Genomic DNA, 17,950 nt, shown 5'->3' on the forward strand with positions numbered 1-17,950 from the left:
TCGGCTTTAAGGGCATGAAAATGCTCTTAAATTAAATTAAATATGTGTATTTACATGTTGTTAGGATTAGAGTGTGAGATTTCCAGAATTTATTGAAAACTTAATGGAAAATCTTTGCCTGGGTAGAAAACAGCAATTTGTGCAGGAAGTGTTTACACTGTGCTGAACTTCTTTGCCATTTTAAGCTGTGTTAAAATGCAGAATGTTGTCTCTTGTCACAGAGGCTGTACAGGGCAACGTACCACAAGAACAAGGACAAGATTCACACCACCCCTGACACCCCCGAAATCCGCCAAGTCAGAGCCACCCAGGAGGCTGTCAGCGATGTAGGTGCCTTCCTAAGAGCACAACTGAAGAAAATGAGATTATTCCCTGAGCAAACACGTGAAAAGCTGTTTTGTTCCTTGCTTTTCAGCTGATCTACAAGTCGGATTTCTTCAAGATGCAGGGCCACCTGATCTCCCTGCCCTACACCCCTCACGTGCTGCACTGTCGCTACGTTGGGGACATCACCAGTGACGTAAGCTGCTCCTCACACACCTGCTGGGAGCTCCAAAACCTCTCTGCTGGCAGTGGGATTGGGGTTCTCTCACTTCCTTTCTATTCCCTAACCAAAAAAATGCTTTCTCGCTGTGTTTAAGGACAGATGATTGAAATTATCCCGAAAGTGGACTGTTGGTTTTGATTTCTCTCGTAGAATAAATACAAAGAGGACCTGAGGTGGTTGAAGGGCCTGGGTTGTTTCCTGTATGACACTCCTGACATGGTCCGTGCCCGCGAGCTCCGCAAGCTCTGGGTAAGACAATTCCTCTGGGAATTGGGCATGACAGCCATGGATTTATTTCTGTGCATGCAGGAAAGTGAGCAAAAAACGAGATAATTCCGTGCTGTGCAGCCAATTCGTTGTTTCAAAGCGCTGTCGGGTTGCAGTGTAAAATTTCCTTTATTCATACTGCTTTTCCTTTCCAGTCTAATTACATCTACACAAGTACTGCCAAGAAAATGTGGCCTAAAGTCCAGGTGGTGTTGGATACTCCTGGATACAGAGCAGTGCAGGAACTAAAAACCCATCTGAGTGAGGTAAATTCTGTTATTTCTGCACAATTTTGTAGCTGTAATAACCTCTCCCTGTGTTTTTTTACTGGAATAGATGAGATGTTATAATTGCAAAGCTGTGATTGTGAAGCTTCTAAATAATAGCAGAAGAAATAATTCCTGGGCCTGTCTTTTTTCCAGCTGGTTTACAGAGCTGCAGGCAACGAGCTGAAGACAAAATACACTTCTGTCCTTGATACACCTGACTTCATAAGAGCCAAGACAGGACAAAAAATACAGAGCCAGGTGAAAAAACTGTGCTGATATAAAAATCGATCAGGGGATCCTTCTTAATGTATTGTTGAAGTACAGCAAAAGCTTTCCATCCCAAAGCAATGTAGAATTTCCTAGAAATTGGTGGTTATGTTTTTACAGCTGCTTTTCAGAGACATAAGGGAGGATTTACTAGAAGTGTGGATTTTTTGATTATTTTCTTCTTGCTGCAGTACTTGTACGTGGAACTTGCCACAAAGGAGAGACCCCACCATCATGCTGATGGTCAGACTCAAGCCTTTACACACGCCAGGAATGTCAAGGACATGATCAGTGAGGTAAAATTTTGTTTTCTAATTTGGTGCCACTCTGCTGAACTCTTTAGAAGTTTTACTTCTCATTTTAGTGGTAATTTCAAGGCTCAAATATGTTTAGCCTTGTTTTTTTTCCTCTCTCTTGTGCTTAAGTTCTACATTTCCTTTGTTAGTTCTGGTAAAAGAAAACATTCTGAAAACACGTTTTAGGATTTTATAAGACAAGCTTTTCTCTGAGGATTAGCAAATGCCTCTAAAATTGCAATGATGACTCTTCCCTTTTGCTGTCTCTCTTAGAAAAAATACAAAACCCAGTATGAGAAGATGAAGGACAAGTACACCCCTGTCCCTGACACCCCAGTGCTGATCAGAGCCAAGAGAGCCTACCTGAATGCCAGTGATGTGAGTACTCCAGGAACAGCCCACTGCTGCTTTTCCTTGGATTCTCTATGGAAAAAAACAAGAAAAGGATCAGTAGGAAGCAAACATGCAAAGCATAGAATATCTCAGTGTCCCCCATCAGTAAATCCCCTTATTTTCATGTCCATTTCCATGTGAAATTAGGAACATTATTAAGTTTTGATTTGATTCCACTGCAATGGCTTTTTCTCTTTTCCAATTATTATAATTAATTTTTATTTCCCGTTGCACTGAAGTGTGGCACACATTATTTTAAATCTGCTTTAATTAAATAATTTAAAATAATTTAAATTTAGAATTTATTTAAAATAATTTGCTTACACATCAAATCTCCAAATTGAGCAGACTGGAGTGAAGTGACTGATGCTGGGGCCAGGATAGAATAACTTTTATCAGCTATTTCATCTCAGTTTTGTGTTAGAAATAAACTGCCCTGTCACTGGGAATGTGTTCATTTTTCAATTCAGAAGTAGAATAGAGAGAAAAAATTATCTGAGCTGCTGCACAGGAGGTTGTTAAGGTGAAATTGATTTTTTCAAGCCTGGAATAGTAATTTGTGATTTAAGGCAATTTTAAAATGCTCGTTTGTGAGAGCTTTTCCATATATTTCAGAACCAGCAGGATGTGAAAGGACATGTGCAGGGCTGGTGCTTTGTTCTAGGGTTTATTTAGTCTTACTGCTCTAAGAGTGATTTTTAAATGCTGCCAGGAGCATCCCAGCTCTTCTGCTCATGGGAATTCCTCCTCTGAGAAAGTCTTCCTCCCCAGACTGGGATGATCTTCCTGATTTCTTCTAGAGGAGGACAGGGAAGAAGTAATAAGTAGATTTTTATACCAGAAGTGGCACCTGTGCTGTACTAGAGAACCACTCCTGTGATGTTTTTTTCAGGGATGTTTTTTCCTCAGTCTGAAAGCCAATTGGGTGAAATTCTCTGTCATTTTCACCACAAGTCTCAGTGAAATTACAGCTGATTGTAGGCAATTGCAGCCTCCTAAAATTCCTCAGGGCTCACATTGTGATGTCAGACAGCAACATATCCCTGGATATCCTTCCTGAGAAGTGAGAAATGTAACTGAAACAATTCCTGGCACATTAATCCCTTCTTTTGTGTTTTTTTCCTCTTCCCAGCTGCGCTACAAAGAAACCTTTGAGAACACCAAGGGCAAATACCACACGGTGAAGGATGCTCTGAACATTGTGTACCACAGGAAGGTCACTGATGACATCAGCAGTGTATGTACATCTTCCTCATTCCTAATTAGTGTTTGACATTTAATAACCTAAAACAGGCCATTTAGCCTTTTGTTCCATTTCAGTATGTCAAATAATTAGGAAAAGATCAGCATTATTAGTGTTGATTTCTTTCTTTGGAATATTGATTGCTGTTGATGTTACAAGTTAATCTCATTTCCACTCTTTTAGTTCTGATGTTTCAGGGGAGGAAAAAAAAGGGAATTTTGTGTGGACTGGAGTGTTCTCTTCATTGGTTTTACTTAATTCTTCAATTTTCTCTGTAGGTCAAATATAAGGAAAATTACATGAGCCAGTTGGGAATCTGGAGATCCATCCCAGACCGCCCCGAGCACTTCCACCACCGCCTGGTGACAGATGCCATCAGCGATGTGAGTCCAAACAGCTCCTGCATGGCACAGGCTGAAAGTTAAAAGTGCTTTCCAAAATGAACCCAAACCTTCTTTCTCAACAAAGGGAAAGCAGCTGAAATTTTTCAGTGAGTTACAATTTGCCCTGGCAGATCTGGGAACTGACAGAATCTGATGGCTAAAATTGCAGCCCTTGCCAAATTAACAGACAATTTTAATTCATTTCAGATTTAATTAACTCTGGAATTGTACATTTATGTACATACACAATAACTCCTTAACTGTACAGGATTATTTTTAATTCACACAGGAACTCCAACAGCTCTTGAGAGATTATATGAGTGAATAAAACTCATCACAAAAATAGGAGAAACTTATTTTCTAATGGATGTAACTCTCTTTGCCACACCTTGTGCTGAGGTTCATTTCAGCACTGATTATCTGCTTAAAACTGAGTCTTTTTTACTTCTTTTCTTCAGGTTAAATACAAGGAAGACCTGGAATGGCTCAAAGGCACTGGCTGCTATGTGTGGGATACTCCAAGTTTTGCCCTGGCAGAGAAGAATAAAGTGCTCTACAGTGGGGTGAGTGAAACACTCTGAATTGTTGCTGAATGTTTTTGGACATTTTGCTGTCAGTTTACAACATTTTGTTGTTGGTGGAAAAGTTAAACTCACAAATGCAAGAATTCCACCATTTATTTTTTTTTTTTTGCCACAAGTTCTCTCCAAAATCAAGTTTTCATTGCCTTACCCTTCCTGGGACTAACACGGGCTGGGTTTTGTGTGTTTGCTTTTCTTTGGCTCCAGTGTAAGTACAAGGAGGATTTTGAGAAGACCAAGTCCAAGTTCAAGTACGTGGCTGACTCTCCAATCAATGAACATTTTAAATATGCCACTCAGCTGATGGATGGGGTAAGTAAAGATTTCTGTAGCCTCAGGCTTAAGTAGCTGGTCTGTGAGTAAATACAGAGTTGAAGGTTGTCCTTCCTTACAGTCAGGCTTAAAGATGCTTTAAGACCAGCCTAGTCATGAAAGACAAGGCTGTTGTTTTTCTGAATATTAGGACAGAGCCCAGAAAGTGAAATCCCCACCCCTGTTCATTAATTTTTCATGGCAAAGGAACTTTTCCTTTGCTGACTTAAGTAATGCTGCTGCTACAGTAACCCTGAGTGTTGGTTTCCATCTCAAAAAGTGTCTGGAGAGAATTCCAATTTCTTTCCTAAAACACTGATAAAATCTTTATTGGTGTTAGGAAGACGGAGTTATGTCTGAAGTTGCCACAGCTCAATTTAATTTCAGTGATTTTTTCCACTCTACAACTCAACTGCTTCTTATTTTCCTCCTGCAGTGCTGAAGAAACAATTGACACAACCTAATAAGTGATGAACACCCCTGGGTTTAAAATTCAAATCACTCCTGGAGTTTGTAGGATTAGTGCTCTACACCCCAGGACAAATTCCATGGAAAACATCACATTCAGGGTGATTCCCATCAGCTTAGAACATCAAAATCTGATGCTTTCCATTAAAAAAAGCAGTTATTTAGGTTTATATCTTAAGATTTCATACTTCTTCACCATCCATTGTGTTATATCATTACCTGGCAGTAAGTTTATTACTGTCTTACCTGCTCTAGGTAAGAAAAGCTGTTTCACAACAAATTCCAGAATTTTTATGAAGATTGTTCAGCCTTATTATTGTTCATAGAACAAACAAGGAAAAAATGAATATCAGAAACATAAATGGGTAAAATTTTATCAGTGGGAGCTCCATATATTGAAATGAACTTGCCCAAATATTTTCTGTTATGTAAATGATGTTTTTTTAATAACAACTCATTGTGTTCTCTTTGGACTCAACTCAGGAATCAACAGCACAGAGTTGCTTCTGCAGTTACATTTCATGAAGAAAATAAGTCATAAAATTGCTTATTGAAGGGATGGAATAGAGACATCCTTAAACTTGTAGGCCTTCCAGAGGCAATTCAGAAATGTAGTTACCATTTGGAAACATTCTTCCTTGTTATTTTATTTTTATTTATTTGTTTTGGTTTGGTTTTTTGTTGGTTGGTTTTGGTTTTTCGTTTCAATTGGTTTCTTCGGGTTTTTTTTGGGGGGATGTTTGGAGCTTTTTTGCTTTGTTTGTTTTTTGTTAATTTGTTTTTGTTGGGGTTTTTTGTTTGTTTTGGGTTTTTGGTTGGGGTTTTTTTTGTGATTTTGGGTTTTTTTTGGTGCTTGTTTGCTTTGGTTTTATTTTAAATTATTTTTCTCTTTTGGACGTGACCTTCAACCCCAGCCTTTAAAGACCTTAAACCAATGATCTCTCTGTACCTTAACTCTCTCTTGTTACACTGTATTGTGCTATTCTGAGCAGAAATTATATAAAGCAGCCTATGAGAAGCTCAAAGATAGGTACAGCGTTATTGTGGATGATCCCAGGAATCTGCTGGCCAAGTGGGGCAGCACTCTGAGCAGTCAGGTACTGTGGGGGCACCTGGAGCACTCCCAGCAGTGGCACAGCCCTGTGATATCGTCGTGTTTCTTCACTTGGTCACTCCATCTCCATCCTGCCACCCAAAAAGAGCCACTTTTTGTGTGAGCTGCCCTCTGTCCATCTGTCCTGTATGTACTTCTATTACTGTGCATCAATGGACATCAGGAATCCCATCCCTCTGGAAGCTGCTGGAGGGGTTTTAAAAAGTGCAGTCTCCAGCATTTATTTTTTTTTACCTCTCTTTTCAGATCTTCTTATTCATTTCTAGATAAAGCTACAGGGACATATTTCCTCGAGCTCTAATTTACTCTCATCTCCCCCCCCAAAAAATTCATAATTTCCTTAATGAGTGCAGGAAAATCTGTTAATATTTCCTCCTGGCAGTGTTAAGTATTCAGATGTGAATTGTATGCACATGTGGATGAATACATACAGCACCTTGCCTAAATCTCTCCACTCTCCAAGTGCCTGGGATCTAGAGCTGTGTCATTGTTCATGTTGTTCATGAGTCTCTCTTGTCCTTGGTTGCCATTTGCATGGACAGAAAAGCTATAAATCCTTTGCCAAGATGCTCCTGCAGCACGGATGCAATGAAATTCTGAGGCCAGATATGCTGACAGCACTCTACAACACATACCTGTGGAGCCAGGTAACTGCAGAGCTGCTGCTCTAGGACACCTTGGGTACCCACTGTAGCTGCTTGGACTTGGCATATTCACTGCTCCCTCTATTCCCGTGGATTTTATACCCCAAAGCTTCCTCAATGTGCTTTGTGCTGCTGTGGTTAAATAAAGCAGAATATCTCAAACCATATTTGCTGTCACTTGGACGTCGCTCAGCTCGGGCTGAGTTTGTCCCCATTTTCTCCTTCCATTATAAACAATTGGTATGGATTTCACATATTTGTATAAAAAAAACAATTGTCCATACATTTCAGATATTGGATGTTAGCTCTTCCTGGTATTTCCCTAACCCAGCTCTCATTCTGACACCATTTCTTGGCCTGGCCACCTTTGACTGATAACCCCAGTTCCTTAATTCAGGAAGAACACCATGGATTTGCCAGGGAGATTCCAACATTTCTCTCCCACTGTGTCCAGAATGGTGTCAGACACAGAACAGTTGTTTCTGCCCTGGAATCACAGCTGCTGGCAGTCAGCTCACCCTTTGCAGGGGAACAAATCATTCCTGATTGTGAACTGGAATATAAATGGTAGACTGGAAATGCAACAGTGGAAAACAGTTCTGTCCGAGGGAATTGTAATTCTTTGTTATTGCCTGTGCCGGTAGTAATGTTCTTCAGTAATAAATTACTGAAGGCCTTTCAGACATTTTTGTTCCATTTTTTTGTGGGTTTCTATTCTTTCCACTAAAAACTCCTTGCAGGTAACTTTGAGTATGTCTGAATTGAAAAAAAAGAAGTTTTTAGCATGGTTTTTAGCTCACTTTGTGTTATCATTGATTCTTTGTTTACCATTTTTCATATTTTGTCTGTCGCTGTCCCATTTCAAACGCATGGTTTTATTTTCTGATAAAGGGTAGAACATGAAAATTCTTTTTTTAAAAAATGTACCCTAACCTTTTCCAGCTGCCTTGAGGCTGCCTACAATGAATTCCCATTCTTGGTGAACCTGTTCTCACTGAACTCTGTGAAAAAAGGTTTAGAAACCTGAGCAGGGCAAGGTGATCTTTACAAAAATCATTACCAAGGCACAAATCCTGCTGCCAAAGCCTTGAAAATATCCTGGTGTTGTGATATATTTGGTAATGCTGTGTGAGATGATTTACCTTTCTCTTCACTCTGATCACAAAATCCTTAAGGCTGGAAAAGACCTCCAAGATCACCAAGTCCAAGTTTCAACTGGATATGAATATTTCAAAATGAGATATTGTCCATTATGAAATTTAAAAGTCTCTGATCTGCAAGGATTGATTTTTTTAGCTCAGTCCTGGAGACTTTAGCTTGCAATAACCATAAAATTAATCAGACAAAGAAAGAGGCAGCCTCCTAGGCAAGGAAGGGGTTTGCAATTCAGCTCACTGTGCATGTTCTGCTTCCTCTGGCTTTGTGGGAGGGTTTGGCAATTTAATCTATGGATATAATCCCACCTCTGGAAGAGGTTTTGTCCTGCTCTGTGTGATTAACTCAGAGCCTTTCCCCATCTCCAGATTCAGTACAAGAAGGACTATGAGAAGAAGAAAGGCAAATACATCACAGTTCTGGATACTCCGGAATATTTACGGACCACAAAGGTCAACAAACAGATCAGTGACGTAAGTGTGGATCCTTTGGAAAGGGGATAACCACCCCCAGGGGATTTCCAGCTGACACCAAGGATTCCAAGAAATAATCCAACCCCCAATTTGTCCCTTCAGATTATTTACAAGCTGGAATACAACAAAGCCAAGCCCAAGGGCTACACCACCATCCAGGACACGCCGATGCTGCTGCACGTGCGCAAGGTCAAGGACAGGATCAGTGACGTGAGTAAATCCTCTGTGGCATCAAAAACACACCAAATTCACTTTCTAACTCTATAGCCAGTGTTTGTGACTCCTGTGTGACACTGTCTGTGGAAATCATCACCTTCTTAGACATATTGGCATGTAAAACTCTATCTGCGTTCAGTGCTTTTCCAAAATCCACGTTTTCTGGAAGTTTCTTCTACCGTTTTCTTCTGGAGCTTTTGGAACATTTTTTTTGCTGGGACAAAAACCACCCCTCACTAGAAAGAAAATCCATGAGCTGGGAGTGGTGTCTAAATCATTAATTTGGAGAGGGTTTTTTTTTCCAGGTTTTTCTGCCTCTAGTGGCTTTTTTTTTTCAGACTTGAATAAAATATTTAATGTAAAATATGCATGTGTTTATTAATTTCTTATATGGATATAGTGAACAGGTAAAGTAAATATTCTGATCTAAAACAGATGTTTTTTGATTCTGGGGCAATAGAAAAGTAAGAAGGAGAGAGAAAGGAAGAGGGAGTGGATAGAATAATACAGAATTTAGGACTCCTGCTCCTAATTCCTTCTCCTACCCTTTCTCTCTGTCCTTTGTTTTGTTGTTCCTTAAATGAGGATACTGAAACTTCTGAAACTCAATTTTTGAGTTTCAGAATGAATGAAATTCAATGTCTGAATACTCAGAATAAGTAGCCTGAATGCCATCCAGATGCTTCACGGATTTCTACATAATTAGTAAATCCAGGAAGAAAGATAGTATTTTTTATCTAAAGTGGATCATTGAGACAGAGATGTGAATTCAAACACATTTTTTAAGTTCCAAACTGAGTGCTGAGATTCTCTGAAGGAGTTTTCAGTTGCTGTAACTATCAGAAAATAAGTTCCTTCTAAGGATTTCTTTTGGCTGCAAAAAATCAGAAATATTCAGAATTATTGGTCATGAATAGATTTTGTTTAATCTCAGTCTGTGCCTCGTGGTGAGTTAAAACTGCCACATTCTCTGTGTAAAGAGAATGCTGCTGGAGAGGACCCTCCTTCAGGCAGGTGCTTGATACCAATTTGTATCAATAGAATTTGTTTTCCATGGAATCCCAGAATTATTTAGGTTGGAAAAACCCTCCAAGACCATTAAATCCAAGATGTGCCCAACCCTCACCTCGTCACCAGCCCAGAGCCCTGAGTGCCACCTCCAGTCATTTTCTATTAAGATTTTATCCAGACAGGAGCAATTTTAATCAAGTTTTTCATATTTGGATGCTTTTCTTGTTGATGCTGATACGATCTTTGTAAACATTTTTACATCTTTGTCTTTCTTTAGCTGAAATACAAAGAAATGTATGAGAGGAGCAAATCTCGCTGCAACGTCGTGGCAGATTCAGTTCACATCAAAACTCCCAGACACGCCTACAAACTGAACAGCAACGTGAGTTCTGTCCTGTTCATGTTTTCATTTTATTCTGGAGGGTGCTGGGAACTGGCCAATTCCACAAGGAATTATTTCCACAAGGAATTATTCCACAAGAAATTAAATCCCAGTGAATTTCTTGGATATCGTTTTTAATCCTTACACCGCTGGAATAAAATGTGTTTTAGTTTATTTCATACTGAAGTGCTCACTCTGGTGACTTGTCCTGGAGGTTCTTGTATGTCACACACCCCATTCTTCCAGGTGTCCTCTGTTTTCCTGGCAGAGACACAACTCCCCAGGAATTCTGTGGGATGATGCTCTTGGAGACAAAGCAAAGCTTCATGGAAAACTTTCCTGTGTCTCCTGTTATTGGTGCCCAACACCTATTTCAGTAGGAAGGACCTGAAAACTCTCCCCTTCTCCAAAGTCAGGACATCATTTCTGCCCTTGTTCCTTTCTCCAGCTTCTTATTCCTTTCCCCACCCAGCAGTGGAAAACCTGCAGGGACAGGGCTGTGCCTGACCCAGAGAAAAGCCCTAATCTGGTGTAGATACATTTTCTTACCTCTTCTCATGAAGAGAGCTGGCCTCTGTTTGTCATGTGCAAAGTACCCAGTTTCCAATGAACTCTTCCTGTTTGGTTTTTCCCTGCACACAGCTGGATTATAAGAAGAAATACGAAGCAGCCAAAGCCCACTGGCACCTGATCGCTGACAGGCCTGACTTTGTGCAAGCAGCCAAGTCCTCTCTGCAGCAGAGCGATGTAAGAAAATCAGAATACACTGAATATTCCATTTCCCCATCTCTCCTATTCAGAATTTTTTAAAAATCTGAGAAGATCAGAGACTCTCTTACTTTATCTTTTGTTTTTTCTTCCTGCAGTACGAATACAAACTGGACCGGGAATTCCTCAAGGGGTGCAAGCTCTCTGTCACAGATGATAAAAACACAGTGTTGGCCCTAAATAATGCCATCCTGGCCAGTGATGTAAGCACTGAACTCACCTCTCCTCTACAAATTCTCTACTACCACTTCACTCACTCTTAACTGTTCTGTTGCAAACATAATTGGATTAACAACGAAGCTTTGAACAGTTGTTCTCAGTCTCACTTCATTATTTGATTTATTGCATTAACAAATTGACTGAATACATTTGAATACATTTGGTCTTGTAAAAGGCACTGGCCTAGTTCAGGGATTAAATTAATACTCAAAGTTAACATTTTCTGAACACCACTAGACCTTACACCCAGGTGTATCTCTGCATTCCTGATATTGGAATGGAAGTGTCTGGAGAAAATATCTGGCAATTGCACAAGATATATTTAATAATAGCACAGAATATCTTTAATAATTACTAACAATATGTTAACATTCAGTTTATTTAAAAAATTCCAAGTGAGAGCCATAAGAATGTACAGATTGGGCTGTAAAATATCAAAATATGGGCTTTTTCTTCATAGTTTTGCTCTAACAAGCAAACACAACTGTACTAATTAATTTTTATTCTGCCAGAAGACAAAATGCACATTATTTAAACTGATATCTTTCCTTCCCATGCTAGATAAAATACAAAGAGAAGCACAACAAAGCCCGTGGGACCTACCACGTCGTTCCAGACACCCCTCAGATCCTGCTGGCTAAGAACGTCAGCTCCCTGGTGTCTGAGGTAAACCATCCATTTATTGATTAATTTCATTCCATTCCATCCTGGAGCTGCTGGGTTTTACCTGCTTTTCCCCTGTGCTGGCAGAACAAGTACAAAGAGCAGAGCAAGAAGCAGCTGCCCCATGGCTCCTTCACCACCCTGCCCGAGACCAGGGACACCGTGCACGTCAAGGAGGTGACCAAGAACGTCAGCGAGGTGAGTCCAGGCTCAGCTCATCATCCCCAAAACAGAGCTTTTCCAACCCAAACTCCAGAAGCTGCAGCCAACACATTTTGGGAATGAGGTGACTCCTCTTTATCCACCTTCAAGGAGCTTTTTCCCAAGTTTTTGCAGCATTTCCCTTTGGCTGACATTAAAAACTCATACGTGGTCTTGTTGCTCTTTCCAGACAAACTACAAGAAGAAGTTTGTGAAGGAGAAAGGCAAATCCAATTATTCTGTCATGCTGGAGCCTCCTGAGGTGAAACATGCCATGGAAGTTGCTAAAAAACAGAGCACAGTAAGTTTGCCTCTTTTTTTCCATTAATTTGGTAGTTTATGTAAGTAAATTCATCTGGAAAACCCCAAGTTTGTGGATCTCTGAATTTACTCCCAGCCTCCATGTTCAGGTGTAATTCTGAAAGGTAAACATACATATTCGTATTATATGATGAAAGATAAAGATAAATACTTACAAATATAAAATTACACTGAAATAAGGGATTTGTATTTAAATCCCATTCTAGGATTTCAAGTAATCTGGTGGAAATCACATCTAATAATTTTTTTCAGACCTTCAGGCACAGGCAGAATTTCCCATATTTCTTTTTTATTTGCAGACAACTTGCAAAACCAGATTCCCAGATCCACGCCTTGTGAATTGATTTCCAAAACAAACCCATGCATCTTCTCAGAAATGTTGCTGTGTCCTTAATTGGTGTATTCCCAATGAATAAACCTCATTAATTTTCTTTCCTCTGTCTTTTTCCATGGATTAGATTGAATACAAGAAAGATGCCAAATCCAACCTCCACTACACACCTATAGCAGATCGACCAGATATTAAGAAAGCAACTCAGGCTGCCAAGTTAATCAGCAATGTGAGTGGTTTTAAGCCCTCTGTATAATCCTTTAGCACTAATTTAATTCCAAAATCCAGCAGAATAATTAAAAGTGGGTTTCCTCACTCCTAAAGGATTTATTTCTTTTATTAGATTGAATATAAGAAGCGTGGAGCAGCAGGTGTGGGTGTGACCATGCTGGGACGTCCAGACATTGAGCTGGCCAAGGAGGTGTCCAAACTGACCAGCCAGGTAAGGACAAAATGAAAACCTGGGGGGACTCAAAGCAGTGAGAGAAATGAGACATAAAGTTAATTTACAGAGTGATGTCATGATTATAGTTGGAATTATTTCCAAATTAGGGGAAAAGGGAAAGGAAGGGAATGTGGTGAAGTAAAAATTAAATATCTCTACAAAGTATTTGTTAAACTTTTCTGCTGTCATTAATGGAGATATAAAACCTTTCTAAGATGATGCTGTGACATAAATACTGAAGCTGAGGTGTTTGCCCTGTTCTTTTTTAGCTCTTTTGGGTATTGGCTTTTCCAGAACCAGCCTTTACCTGACTCTTATTTTCCATCCTTTGAACAGACACTTGGATTCTTTCAGCCCCTTTCTTTCTTCTTTGTATCTTTAAAATAATCTTGTGCCAGGACCTGGGTCCCTGTTGGTTCTTTCTCACCCCTTCATGTTTGAATTCTGGATTTTTTGCCTTTCTGACCTTGCTTTCTTGCTGCTGGCTGTAGGCAGAGTACCTCAAACAACACATGAGAGGCCACGGAGCTGCTTCCTATGACACCCCCTGGATGAGAACCTTTAAGAAAGCAAATATGCTAAGTAGTCATGTAAGAGAATTTTAATTAACTGCCATTAATGCCATTGTTGTGCATCTGTCTCTTGCTGGAATAATTATCTTGCAATTCTGCAGCACCATGTGAAGCTTTAAATGTCATTCTGCCCCTCATAACTGTTTTGGAACTTCTAGGTTTCTTTATGGAAGGTTTCAGTGCATTCACATAATGTGAAAACTCACCTTTTTCACCTAAAAACCTAAAATTTTAGCTGTTATTGTCCAAAAATGAAAGAAAAAAACCCAGGGAAATAGATGTGTAAATAAATGTGTATGACCAACCTGAACAAAGATGCTGGCAATTTTCAGTGAGCAGTCACCAGAACTTAATTTTAACTCTTCAAACTTCTATTAAAACTTCCTTTAAACTTTAACTAAACAGTTTTATTGGCTGGGATTTCCTAATGGAAGAGCAGGCTCTGACTACATCAGTCCCACTGAGAAGTGCAGCCTGTACTGGTTGGAGGGCTCATTGTTTCTTAGATTTTTTTTTCCCACATCAAATCCTTTGGAAAATAGAAACCCAGAGCCTGGATTGCCAATTTGGAAGTGGCAGCAGACAGGTCTGTGCTATTTCAGTTTTACACATGCATTTCCAAGTGAAAAGAAGGGATTTTGTTTTTCCATGTCTGGCTGTGTCTGCTGCCACGTTTGGATATTGGAATGTTCACTACGGTGTCTGCAGGAAAACCAAGGATCTCCTCAGGAGAACCAAGGATTCTAAACTGATCTACAAGAAAAAGAAGTTATGTTTATTCCCATTCAGTGATGAGATCCTGGTTTTCCATTCTTTTTCCACTCTTGGTCTTTTAAACATTCTTTGCTGAGATGATTTTGGTTCTGAGGGAAAATCAGCTGCAGGGATCAAAGAATGGTTGAAAAAATGGTTGTAAAGAAAATCATCTTTACATCTTAACAGTTGTTTTTTGTCTTGGACATCTCTTCTCATAAACTTTGTAAAGCATCATGTCCACCCTGTTTATCCAGTTGAGTTTTTTGGTTGGAGTTTGTCTGTCTGGCTTGCTTGCTTGCTTTTAGTTTTGCATTGATCTCCCAGCAACTCTTCTTTTGGGTTTAAAAAACTCTCATTCCTGTCAATATTCCTGCCAATAACTCTCATTCCTGTCAGTATTCCTGTCAATAACTCTCATTCCTGTCAGTATTCCTGCCAATAACTCTCATGCCTGTCGATATTCCTGTCAATATTCCTGCCAATAACTCTCATTCCTGTCAATATTCCTGCCAATAACTCTCATTCCTATCGATATTCCTGTCAATATCTCTCATTCCTGTCAATATTCCTGTCAATAACTCTCATTCCTGTTGATATTCCTGTCAATAACTCTCATGCCTGTCGATATTCCTGTCAATATTCCTGTTAATAACTCTCATTCCTGTCAATAACTCTCATTCCTGTCAATATTCCTGTCAATATCTCTCATTCTTGTCAATATTCCTGTCAATAACTCTCATTCCTATCGATATTCCTGTCAATAACTCTCATTCCTGTCAATATTCCTGTCAATAACTCTCATTCCTGTCAATATTCCTGTCAATAACTCTCATTCCTGTCAATATTCCTGTCAATATCTCTCATTCCTGTCGATATTCCTGTCAATAACTCTCATTCCTGTTGATATTCCTGTCAATAACTCTCATGCCTGTCGATATTCCTGTCAATATCTCTCATTCCTGTCGATATTCCTGTCAATATCTCTCATTCCTGTCGATATTCCTGTTGTGCCTCCAGGCTGGATCTGCTGGATTCTGATGGCTCTCATTGCTGTGTTTGACCTGGCTGAAGCTGATGTGGCTTAGAAGTGCTATTAAAACTCTTGTAGAATCTAATTAATTGTTTATCATTAGTAATTAATTGTGTCACTGCTCTCTTTGTGACATCAATGTCCTCCTTTAATCCAGACTGAGCACGCTGTGTGCATAACAATGGGTAGAAAAGTATTTGATGTGTTGACATCTTCAGTGCTCTGAAGTCCCCAGGTTTTTAAAGCTCTTATTTCTGCAAGAAGTGTATAAACATTTCTTCTAAACACTCTTTCATACACTCTTATATTATTATATATTAATATTATATATAATAATTATATAATATACAATTTTCTTTATTTTGCTCTTATTATACCCGTCCCTGTTTGTCATTGTGAAACATCTTAAATCAATGGACTGTTCCCATCAAGTGAAAAACTCTTCACCTCCAAGGGTCAGAATTTTGGCAACACAATTCTCTTGGCTCTTTTCTTTTTAAGAGACGTGACCTTTGCACTGGAAGGAAAAAGTTGCAAGTGGTGTCTTGTAAATGTCAAATAGATGTAGATTTTCTTTCCATTTTCAGGTCATTTTGGAAATAATCTTTATTCCAGTGGACACCTTCAAGTTCCTGCACTTTTGTTCTTGTCCTGAGACAGGGTGAGTCCTGCAGAGCAGCTGTGACACCTGCTTGTTCTCTGTTTAGGTGAAATACAAGGAGAACTTTGCCAAAGAGATGGGTAAAAAGCCAAAATATGATTTGAAGGAGGCCAAAATCTACAAGACCCTGAAGGACGCCCACAACATGGCCAGTGAGGTAGGTTCTCTTTCGCTTTTCCTGGAAGGAAATCCCATCCTGCATTCCCAAATCCCTCCTTTGTGCAGCTGGGACCTCCCCCAGGCCAGGCTGGACCAGCAGGGCCCTGTCCTGATGGCTGTGACCCTTACTCCCTGCAGGTGAAGTACAAGGCAGACCTGAAGAAGCTGCACAAGCCCGTCACGGACATGAAGGAGTCGCTGCTGATGAACCATGTGCTGAGCACGAGCCAGCTCGCCAGTGCTGTAAGTTCTGGGTGATCCCACAGCTCTCAGGAGTGGGAATTCCCTTGGGAATTCTCTGCTAACTCCTCCTCTAACAGCTGATCCCCGTGGTACTTCCGTGGGCATCACCTGGTAGTGATCTCTTCCTCGTGTTTCCCGACGGTTCCCCCTTAACCCGCGGCTTCCCCGCGTTTGTGCTCTGGGAAGGGAAATCTTCACCACCTCTACCACTGCTGATGTGTTAAACACTGATCATTTCTGCTGGATTGGTTCTTGGTCCCATTTTAACTGATTGCAGAATTGCTAATGTTTTAAATCCTCTGATAATTTTTGCTGGATTGGTTCTTGATCCCATTTTTAACTGATTGCACTACACTAACAAATACCTTTTTTTAAAATTGTTTTTTTCCTTTTTTCTTTGCTGATTATTATGTTTAATTTTTTAATTTTTACCTGTTTTTGTTTTTTTCTTTTTTTTTTTTTTACTTTGTGTTTGTTTAACGCTCCCCTATTTTAAATCCACATAATTATGCCTAACAAAATAATTGATAATGAGAAAAGGCAAAACCTTTCTTACCTGATACAGCCTTCTCATTACTCACTGTGTTTTCTCTCTTTCTTCTTTTAATCCTGGTTTGGACAAAACCTTTGTTGCAGTCCAAATGACCATTAAAAAAATAACTATTCCCCCACATCTTTAACTCCCAATATCAATTCTAAACTTCTTGGATTTTGTTTTACTTCTTGCATTTCTAATTTCTCTCTGATGTTCCCTTGAGATGTTGTTTTGATTGGACCTAAGAAGTAAATTTGCTGAGGGATTTTTTTTTTTTGGATTGAGATGATTTTTGACACCTTCCCTTCAGTACCAGTACAAGAAGCAATATGAGAAGAGTAAGGGTCACTACCATGTGGTGCCAGATAATCTTGAACAGGTTCATCTCAGGGAGGCCTCAGAACTCCAGAGCCACGTAAGTCGGATGTGTTTGTCGTTATCCCAACTCACTGAGCACCAAATCCCATCAAAATCCTCCCAGTGAATCCTCCAGGCTGGGACATTCCCTGTGCCTCTCTGCCCCACCAGCCCTGCACACATGGGGAACAATCCAGGGAGCAAAAGCTGCACATTTCCAAGTTCAGAACACGTAAAATACACAGATAAAATCTCTGTGTGATTCCTCCATTCCAGAGCCAGTCCCTGTTGCTCACCTCTGCTGTACATGGATCGTTTTACACTGGTAATACATTGATATAATAATCATTATCATCATTATTATTATCATTATCATTATTATTATTATTATTGATCAGGGGCATTTATCCCTGGAAAAAAAAGGGACCTGGAAACTGAAGGAATGAGGGCTGTTGCTGACAGTGGATTTCTAACTTCTTCATCCATTCCATGATCCAAAGGAGAGCTCTGCTGTCCTTTCCTGCATCCAAAAGGGCTTTAACCAAAACTGTAAACATGCCTGGAGGTTTTCCCTCTGGAATAAAACACTGGATCCCACCAGAGAAATTCATAGTCTGATCTGGTCTCTGATCCTCTCTGTTCCAAGCATTTATTGACTGTAAAGCAAG

At 39.8% G+C, this 17,950-nt stretch overlaps 1 protein-coding gene across 34 annotated transcripts in view; it reads left to right on the top strand.

Moving 5' to 3' along the window:
- Positions 1-17,950, top strand: part of NEB (nebulin) — a 97,094-nt gene that overhangs the window by 59,183 nt on the left and 19,961 nt on the right. For 23 of the 34 annotated variants that reach the window (XM_088059074.1, XM_088059079.1, XM_088059078.1 and 20 more), the window contains 26 exons: positions 222-326; positions 416-520; positions 698-796; positions 970-1,080; positions 1,237-1,341; positions 1,542-1,646; positions 1,920-2,024; positions 3,172-3,276; positions 3,561-3,665; positions 4,124-4,228; positions 4,454-4,558; positions 6,683-6,787; positions 8,308-8,412; positions 8,515-8,622; positions 9,917-10,021; positions 10,664-10,768; positions 10,888-10,992; positions 11,570-11,674; positions 11,759-11,869; positions 12,063-12,173; positions 12,652-12,753; positions 12,868-12,966; positions 13,461-13,559; positions 16,035-16,145; positions 16,286-16,390; positions 17,236-17,340. In XM_088059074.1, coding sequence (XP_087915200.1) covers positions 222-326; positions 416-520; positions 698-796; positions 970-1,080; positions 1,237-1,341; positions 1,542-1,646; positions 1,920-2,024; positions 3,172-3,276; positions 3,561-3,665; positions 4,124-4,228; positions 4,454-4,558; positions 6,683-6,787; positions 8,308-8,412; positions 8,515-8,622; positions 9,917-10,021; positions 10,664-10,768; positions 10,888-10,992; positions 11,570-11,674; positions 11,759-11,869; positions 12,063-12,173; positions 12,652-12,753; positions 12,868-12,966; positions 13,461-13,559; positions 16,035-16,145; positions 16,286-16,390; positions 17,236-17,340 — 2,736 coding nt within the window. Of the gene's footprint in view, positions 1-221; positions 327-415; positions 521-697; positions 797-969; positions 1,081-1,236; positions 1,342-1,541; positions 1,647-1,919; positions 2,025-3,171; positions 3,277-3,560; positions 3,666-4,123; positions 4,229-4,453; positions 4,559-6,018; positions 6,124-6,682; positions 6,788-8,307; positions 8,413-8,514; positions 8,623-9,916; positions 10,022-10,663; positions 10,769-10,887; positions 10,993-11,569; positions 11,675-11,758; positions 11,870-12,062; positions 12,174-12,651; positions 12,754-12,867; positions 12,967-13,460; positions 13,560-16,034; positions 16,146-16,285; positions 16,391-17,235; positions 17,341-17,950 lie in introns of all 34 variants that reach the window. The other 11 variants (XM_088059082.1, XM_088059106.1, XM_088059089.1 and 8 more) reach the window with 5 other exon arrangements.

The sequence above is a fragment of the Pseudopodoces humilis genome, chromosome 8, assembly GCF_049639895.1.
Source record: "Pseudopodoces humilis isolate 2021_Gansu_Grassland_sample_001 chromosome 8, ASM4963989v1, whole genome shotgun sequence".
Classification (NCBI taxonomy): domain Eukaryota; kingdom Metazoa; phylum Chordata; class Aves; order Passeriformes; family Paridae; genus Pseudopodoces; species Pseudopodoces humilis.